General features: G+C 33.5%; 1 protein-coding gene across 2 annotated transcripts in view; it reads left to right on the forward strand.

Moving 5' to 3' along the window:
- Positions 1–6,566: 6,566 nt before the first annotated feature.
- Positions 6,567–9,935, forward strand: part of LOC137645909 (uncharacterized) — a 49,633-nt gene continuing 46,264 nt past the window's right edge. For both annotated transcript variants that reach the window (XM_068378951.1, XM_068378952.1), the window contains exon 1: positions 6,567–6,734. In XM_068378951.1, coding sequence (XP_068235052.1) covers positions 6,690–6,734 — 45 coding nt within the window. In that variant the 5' untranslated portion in view covers positions 6,567–6,689. The remainder of the gene's footprint in view (positions 6,735–9,935) is intronic.

A 9,935-nucleotide genomic window follows, 5' to 3' on the forward strand; every position in this document is an offset into this window, starting at 1 on the left:
TAACCAATGTTGTAATAGCAGTTTTGTAATGCAATGAGAGACGCCAACGCCACCAACGATCGCTAATAAAATTCAGACTACCATTGTTGGGAAAACTTTCTCGAAGACAATCGATCCATCTGGATGCTGAAGTTGCTCATTTGAACGGAAATTTTTTTTTTGTAAATATTCCAGCATAGATTTATGATACACCCAGGAAGGGGAATTTTCTACATTGATCAATGATTGATTTCAGTAATCTCATGTAATTCAATTTTCTTTTATTCTTTATTTATGATAAATGATACCGGCGTCAATGACTTTAGATCTCAGGATACCAGAAAACCTCAAATCAATCAATCAATCATGTGATTCTCTTTCAGTCATTCTTACAAATGTTTTTACCTACCTATAGACCTTGTTTCTGACAAGGATAACTACCGAAATTGACGCAGGTCGAAATTGTTAATCGTTTGTACATAAAGTAAATTTTGAAATATAATACAGTAGAATGAGTGTATGATTATATCAACGTTCCATGTAAAATGCAGGAAATCACAAAAAAAAACAACTTTGTAATTTATGCAAAATAAAAACTTTAAACCAAGTATATGAGAAAAATAATTAGTGTGTCCAAATTGCTGCAGATCGACACCCTCTGCCAGAACTGGAATAATGCTATGCATGACAGTTATCATTACCTGATTCTTTCTTTGAAAAGATACCACTAATTATTGTTATCATTCTATAATCTCAGAGACCAAAGCATTTTAATGAAGAATATTTGAGATAGAGAGAAATAAATTTAAGCATTGCATCATTCATATTATGCTAATATGATATTATGAACACTTCCATCCTCTGATTTTATTTGTTTTTAAAATCTGTTCTTTCTTCTGTTTGGTGTTTTAGCAATGCTACGAGTCCTAATAACAAAACAGCATTTAATGTCGTTTTTTTTCAAGTGGGAAAGGATTAAAAAACCGTGGAGTCGAATGTATTTGCTTTTCTTGGGTAAAACAATTTGCGTTCGTGTTTTATATATATATATATATATATATATATATATATATATATATATATATATATATATATATATATATATATATATATATATATATATATATATATATACAGTATATATATATATATATATATATATATATATATATTTATATATATTTATATATATACATATATACATACATACATACATACATACACAACAACAAATGCAGTCATTTCCAATCCACTGCAGGACAAAAGTCTCAGACATGTCCTTAGTCATGTCTGGGCTTTGGACATTTTCATCACTACGCTGAACACTGCGGATTGCTGAGGGTGGGGACTTTAGTCTGATCGTTCACAGCAAACCAGCCTAGTATGGGTGGCTCTGACTATTACAGCTTTGCTGATCATGGCGATAAGCAAACTCTTTCGCCACGCTAAGGTATCCCCACTCAGGAAGATATATATATATATATATATATATATATATATATATATATATATATATATATATATATATATATATATATATATATATATATATATATATATATATATAAAAGGACATAAACTACAGATTCTCAAGTTCATGTTTGAGAGAATATTGATATTACGATTTTTCGACTGCCAGGTCAAAAGAAGTACAGCACTATTTCTCCTGGTGATATTTGATGAAACTTGGGGTTTTATTCAATCAATTAAGTAGAGTTCTATACAACATTAAACATAATTACTGTCGAAGGTTTTTTAATCTATAGAAATATGTAGAACATTCACAAAATTCGTGTAATATTTTTTCTTATTGCCATGAAATTATTTATTTTCCGTTTTGTCCTTGTATTTTCCATGATAGAGGGATGCCACTTTTATGGAAAAAAAAAATAGGTGAAAGTTCTTGTCTTTGAACGGCCCTTATGAATGATTGCTGCTAGCAACAGACGACTGAGGTATGCCTTAAGTTTCATTGACGCTAGTTTGCTTTCAAGGCTGAAGCTTCAAACTATACGGTCTTTTACACGGGGTCGGATTGGCATGAACGGGAAAAATTAAAATTTCATGGCGAAGTTGAAAGTTCATATTTGAATGGACTCACAGATTACAAGTTCAGAAATTCAATCCAATCTATCGATTAATTTCCAGCATATCATTTTATCTTCTGATTATTTTATTCCGATTTTTATGTATTTATAATTAATGTTCTCCCGTGTCATAGCAAATTTATTTAGAAACTAATCAGATTTCTTCCTATTGTTATTTTTATATCACGCCACTTTTGCCTCTTTAAATCATTTCATGAGTTGCTTCTTTCATTCCTGCTCAATCTTTCACATTAGCTTCAACTGAGTAATTTTCCCCAGCCACATAAAAGCGTATTTTTTTCCCTTGACAATACAACTCACTCTTATTCTCCCTCTTATCGAAGCTCCGCCCCTTTTCACACTTCGCAAATTCCAAAATACATTAGAGCCGCCAAGGCTGATGTCGGAAGTGAAAGTGAAATCCGAACAATTCGTAATGCTCGTGTTATATTTCTTTATTTTTATTTTCATTTTTTTTTTATTATTATTTTTCGTTTCGTTAAGCTGAGTGATTTCGTCTAATTACTGCTTCCGATGTTTGCCAATTACGACCTGAGTTGTCTCATGGACATGGTTTCCTTCGCTGAAGTCTAACTCTTTTTACGGTTCCATCATTTCCTCTTTTATTTCTTTTTTTGTAATACATAGTGTGAATATGATCATTTAGATATATAATAGTTTTTTTTTATTTTAGTAGTTTTGCTTAACTCGCAAACACATCACTATTTCCATCGTAGGGTCTTTAAACTGTTGGGTTGTTTGAATGTTTTCGACTGCCTGCGTGTTTGGCAAACTATTATGTTGGGTTGTTATTTCTTTTCTCAGTGTCCCACTTTTTAGCATTCTTAAAGCAGCCGGCGTTCACAACACAGCAGCTACTTTATTCTCTGTAAGAAAGTGTGTAATTTAAGTTTCTTTGCTTTTGGTTTATGCAATTTTGTAATGACGATCGAATTTAACATATTAAGGCCGATTATTATTATTTGTTTGCGTTGTCTGTTCGTTTGCCCTGCTACCATTTTATGTTATGCAGTTTAGGTGGTGAAGTAACTTTATGACGATGTATACTTTATTTATTTTGTACCAAAAACATTTTTAACAATGCTATTCGTGTAATCATCTTTTGATGTGAATATTTGTAATTATAATAGATTGAGTTTTTTGCAATTTTTCTTGTGCAATATTTGATTAAAATAGTGACATATCCTGTTATTTCATTGTATTCCGCGAACCGTTTTTATGAACCTGCAATGCAGTAAACGCGTTAGAATTGCACTTTTTTTAATTTTTTTTTTGTCACCTTTGAAGTTTTCACACAGATTTGAGAAGATATTTTTAAAAGCTACAAATAGTCTAAATTGAGTAAGGGTAATTACGTTACATGATCACATAACATAAGTTATGGATCCCTCGTACATACTGATATTGTCGCCCAAGTCGGTGATGGTACAGAGACAGACTTTGATCAATTAGCAAAATTTCAACATGTCGAGGGACTCAATTTACTAATGCTCATCCTTACCTTCCGTATTATTTACCCGCAAAGCTTCAAGGTCTGTCCTTTATTTATGACGATTTGTTGTAAATAACATATTAACGTCCGTTTGATGTCATTCTTAATGTTATTCATATTCTTTTTTTCACTTTTCCTGTTTTCACATGTGAGCAATATTCTGCGGAAACTTTGGAGGAAAGTTCATTTACATAAGACTCTTGTCTAAGGAACAAATGCTCGTTTCAAGATTATAATTAGAATACAAAATTAAACGCTGCTGTCCGTTTACATAACATCATCTGCGTTCTGTGCACAGTTCTATGTTGAAAAAAAAAAAAGTTTCTTTTCCGGTCTAATTTATCTGCCCGGGGCAAAAGTAATTAACCAATATTAATTATGGTCGTGGTATGGCAGCACCGACGAAAAGAAATTTCCTTCAGTGAAATTAGATAGATGAGAAGAACGCAAATAGATTATTTGCAATTTGGTAGTCTTCTTTGATGAATTGAACGAAGAAATAAAGGATAAGTAAAAATAGAAATACTTTTTATTCTTCAGAGATGATTGCCTAATCATCAATCACTTGAGAAACTAATCCAAAAGAAGTAAATCTCTATACATGGGCCATATATTAGATGATTAGCGGAACTTATTCATTTTATTGGAGTGGATCTCTCTCTCTCTCTCTCTCTCTCTCTCTCTCTCTCTCTCTCTCTCTCTCTCTCTCTCTCTCTCTCTCGCACAGAAAGAATTTGCCTTCACTTTTTCTCATTTGTTGAAGATTAGAACCTTCAAACTGTGTGTACTTTATATGGTGCTCCATGATCTACTTTAATTAATTCGATTTGACTTATTCTTTTCTTATAATCCATATAATATGAAAGGGACTCTTGAATTTATTCGGGCCAGATCTAAGAGTCAGGCTGGTAAATCTAATTTTAATATAATAGCTAACATCCAGAATGTATTTGCATGTGCAAATTTCGAATGCATGCATACAAACATATCTTTACTATCTTAAGTCTATCGTAATCGATGACGATATTAATGTTCCTCAGTAATAGATGGTTCACATGCATGCACATTTTGTTACCATAGCCACAATGTTCTATTAACTTTAATATAGTTTCCCACTTGAGGCATATGAATGTGAAACAATTCTCCTTTCCGGATAGAAGAACATAATTATTTTTTAACCCACTATATTTTAGGGGTGTAATAGGTTAAATATTAAAATATTAATATTGAATACCAATATGAAAAAGAGAATTAGTTTTATTAATTTCCTTTCAAGACTTAATAGAGAAACTCATCCTAAGCTACTAGGAGAGATGTATTAGTAAATTCGATAATTCTATAGACATTTTCAGGGAATAAAGGCCAGTCCTGGTATTTATTCATTATCTAGTTCCAATAAAGAATTGTAATTGCTAAAGTAGTGGGGATACCTTAATGTTGTAAGATCGAGCAGTTAGGTTGTAACTGAGAGGTGAGGTGAATGCAACTAACTTTATTTCAACGGAACAAGAGTTTATATACAAGCCGTTCCAAGAAAGAACGGCACAAAAAAATTAAACTGATTCAAGAACATACAGGTTTAAACAGGTTATCAGTGCGAGGGGAAAGAGATATCATCATATCAATATATACACAAAACAGTAATACCGTTACAGTGTACAAGCGTGTGCGATACACGCAAGGTACAGTGTGTAAGGGTTTACGTATCGCAATTATCAGCAAAGCTGAATTAGTCAGGGGTATCAATACTAGTTTGGTTTGCTGTTAGATATCAGACGAAAATCAGCCTGGGGAAACACGTACTGTCTGTCCTAAGTACGTATATTCATTAACAATCTCCAGAGGCTCGTCCATAACTTACTTGTTTTGTCTGCATTTTCATTGAACATTATCTTAGTTTTACTCCTACTCATTGTAAGTCCTATACTTCTGCTTTCTCTATTAAAATCTTTTATCATATTTTGTAATTCCTCTCATGATTCACTAAACACAACTGTCATATGCAAATCTTAAGTTGTTAAGAGTATTCCCCATTAATGTTAATTCATACATTTTCCCAATCTAAATTCTTAAAAATATCTTCTAGGCATGTTATGAATAATTTAGGAGAGATGGGAGTCTCCCTGTTTAGCTCCTTTCTCAGTCGGAATTTTCTCAGTACCTTTATATATACACAACCACAAATATCTCTTGATATAGAATTATCTTTACTTATTCAACTCTCGTCCTTTGGTCATTATACAGTATTTGATCATTACATCTACCATGACCAAGGTTCCATCTTATGTCTAGAGTGTTTGATACAAAATGAACAATGACTTGTACATTTATCCGTCGAGAAATGTATTAGATGATTTCTCCTCTGCTGCAACTACAGTATTATTGTTGAATTAAGGATCTGTACTTGTAAGCTAACTTAACCCATCCCCACCATGATAGATGAGTGCCAAGTTTATAACACGCGGCTGTTGAGAATTTTATCACTAATTCTCGCGTGAATTTTTAATGATACAATCAATTATTAAGCCATTATTATCCCATGATGTGGCATTCACTGTAATGGAATACCTATCACCCTAAGGGAATTATTCATATGTCTGAATTCGGCAGATGTGTTCTAGTGAGCAGAATTATCTATCTTTAGAATATAGTGAGATTGTTTTTACAATACTTTTTACTGTGTACGTATGTATGAATGTATACGCAAGTATGCATATAAGTGTCTACGTGTTTGTATAACTTATATTTAACAACGGGTGGGCATTTTACTCCTTGCTATAAGGAAATTCCCCTGCCGTTCAAAAATCGAACTAATAAATCTAGTGCGGGAGCGAATTATAACGCAGTTGAAGCCAGCGATTGACACTAATGATAATTCCAACACCTGCGGCATTCATTATGTCATAATTTTAATGTGGCAGACATTTTCAGTTCTTCCGTATCCTCCGCTTATAAATGATTCTAGCTCGAGAAAAAAGTTGGTAATCTTTCTCCCACCCTCGAACCAACCAGGGGCGCCCAGCTCCTGCTCTAGTTGAATTTACTCTTTCTCGACTTATACACCCTATAGAAAAATTGGGTCTCGCTTCCCTGGGGAAATAGTCGAAAAGATGAAGTTCTTAACTGCATTGTTGGGTCTTATCATTATCTCAGAGGTAAGTTGGTAAATTTGTGTAGTTTTATACCTTTCTGTATTCACTATGGAATGGAAAATGCCCCTATTTTTTTTCATTCTGCTCCCAATCTGTGGATTCCGTCTGTTTTACCTGACACGTACAACCTTCAATTTCCACCAAAAACTAAGGGGTCATCCGTATGTTCATTGTGCCTGAGGATCACACGGTTTCCTTTTCCTTTGCTTCCATGCATGTGTTTTTTGCATGCTTATATAACTTTCAAACTATTTTGTATTTAATGGTAGGGAGAAAAGAAATAGTAGTCTTGCCAATAATGATTGGGTTATTGTTATCCAATTCCTAAACCAATGACCATAAAACTGATGGTTTTGACATGTCTTGAAATAAATATTTTCCTGGGTTATCCAGGTCCATTTTTGTGGAACCTCCTCCATCAGTTCAAGGTATAATCCCGCTACGGTAGTTTCTCCGAAACTTTACTCGTTATCTTCTGCTTAGGACGTTTTTCATATGTTCATTTAATTTTAGTTCAAAATACTTGTACCATTTTCTGTAGCTACGTATAGAACCATTTTTTTTATGAATATATTGATATCAACCTACATGGAGTCAAATTTTTTAATCACATTAGGTTTACAGTAGATTTTGTATCAGCCATTTCTATTTCACCCATTTCACTATCTCCCCTACTTAAAATTGCACTCTATATCATCATACATCTTTACTATCTGCTTATGCGATCTTTATGGTTCTTGCATATTTATAGTTTATAAGACATCTAGCCAGTAATATATTACAAAGCAATCCGTAAAGATATGTGCAGATAAACTGACTCCTTTGGATTATTTTCTCATTTTTATCCGGTAACATTGGCTGACAGTGTACTCATTATTCCTGTATTTTCCCACAATATATGGAAGTACCATCTACAGGTATAGTTCGGACATGAATATTAATATTTTTTTTAATCGTAAATTTGAAAACCAATTTTTTTTCTCTTGGTCCGGAGAACTACAGGAAGACATATAAATATGCAGTTATGTGGCGGTTGAGACGATTAATACTTTAATGAAAGTCTGTGATTAGTATCGGGGAATTGTACGAGAAAGAGCAGATTTGCGTAAGTTAACAGTGGAAAAAATGCTGAAATGCATAGGTATAATTGGGATGTTTTGCTATTATGGATTTATGTTAAACTTAGAATTAAAAAAAAAAAAATGAAAAGGGTACTTCTATTTGGTCCCAAGAACTGTTTTCCTGGTCCTGTCACTCACGGAAACTTGCAAGATTTGTTTGTCGTATACATTCCTTGGTGTTTTAAGTGATCTCGCAGCGTATTCTACGTTAATTGCCAAACTACATTGTCGAAGCACCTGGAAAACAGCAAGCGTAATGCTGTTAGTATTGGGGTAATTCTATCTCGAGATGGGACACTTTTTATCAACCTTTCTCCAGTTTATCATGTTTTGTAGTTTGAGTTGCAGTAGTCAATCCTGGTAATAACTAATAACACGGTTAATCACAAGTTTCTTTAGAGAATATTCATCCAGCTACTTATTTACTAAAGCAATATTTCTAAGTTTATATCCAGCGATTCTTAATGCATTGTTTATTTGAGCACTGAGACAAATTACTCGGGTAATAAACCTAGGTCACTAATTGGACTAGATATCCAGACCAAGTTGTCATTAATATTTATTTGGATGTCACTCCAGTTTCTTAAATTATTTTTCATTCATACCACGATAAACTCGGTTTTATTTGCATTAGTTTTAGTTGTTTAATTATCATTCTCTTAGCAGTATCATCAATGACATTAATGGAAACTTAAGATTGTGTGTCTGCAAATAGCTTGAACTGCACTTTGTCTATGCAGTACTGATAGCCTATAGTATAGTCTTGATACAAAATAAGATTGGTACTTGTACAGTTCCCTTGGGGTACACCTCTGCTTCATTCTTACGATGACAGTTTTCAATTCGTACATAGTAGTTTCTGTCAACCAAATACAAATAATCTTAGATACGCAGATTCATCTTCAATACCAATGGACCGCAAATCATTAAGTAGCAGTTCATGCACAACTGTGTCAAAAGTAGCACTAAGATAGAATAAATCTAATATGCCCCATTAATCCCCTTCCATCATTTCAAGCAGATCATTTATACCAGAGCATATAGCTGTTTCCGTAGAATATATTGTCTGTATGCCGACTGGTTATCCGGCGATGCTTGGATTCTTTTTAAATGACTAATTAGTTGTTCACAAATTTACATATTTTAGCCTTTTCGATATGGCGGATAGACTCCAAATAGGTCTTATGAACTTACAGTAAGTCGTGATAGTCAAGAGCACCGGTTTTAGGAAGCTTACACTATTCAATACTAGCATTTACTATTCTTGAAATTATGTCTGTCAGCATGACTAAAAGTTTTCTGCTATTACTTCGGAATTGGCGACGAATCAATCGTTAAAGTGAAACTTAAAACCTCCATGGATGTCTTTGTGGAACCACTATTGCTAACCAAAAAGCATTTATATTAACTAGACCTGTATTTAAAACTGTTTTAAAGAACAGAACAGAAATCTTTGACATTCCAGTTCTTGGGTTAAGCGTAGTTTCTCTTCGTTGGGACTGGTGAACGTTAATGTGCTTGAAAAACTAGTAATGCTTAACAAGCAGCAATCGACTTGGGCGATATCGCTAGTCAGTTGCTTTGGAAACCAAGGTCTGTTTTTATATTGTTTACTTGTTTGGGGTTTAAATCCAACCCTCCACTGAAGTCGAGTGAACTACTACTCGGGCGGGTCCATATCAATCATCTAACGAAACATTTTCATTATAACTTATACAATTCTTTGATTGTAGCATCTTCCAAATCATATGATCTTGTGAAAAGTAATGTCTTTAGTTTCTTCTGAACTTCAATTACTCCCTTTAGGGCTTTCATTCTAGTTGGCAGTTTATTATAATGTCTAGGCTCACAGCAGCTAAAAGCCCTATATATTGGCCTTGGTTCAGATAGCCTTTGTCACTCATGTGTCTTATGGTAACATTTGTTTCTAGTTCTAGTTTGTTCAGGCATTCTTTTAGATATTTTGGTTCAGTATCTTAAACGTGTGGTACACATTTGCCGACTTATGAGCTGGTGTGGTGAATAGTAATTTCACGGAGTTGTCTGATATATCGTCACTTCAGATGTTACGGTGTAACGTGTC

This window comes from Palaemon carinicauda, chromosome 8 (assembly GCF_036898095.1).
Source record: "Palaemon carinicauda isolate YSFRI2023 chromosome 8, ASM3689809v2, whole genome shotgun sequence".
In the NCBI taxonomy this organism is placed as follows: domain Eukaryota; kingdom Metazoa; phylum Arthropoda; class Malacostraca; order Decapoda; family Palaemonidae; genus Palaemon; species Palaemon carinicauda.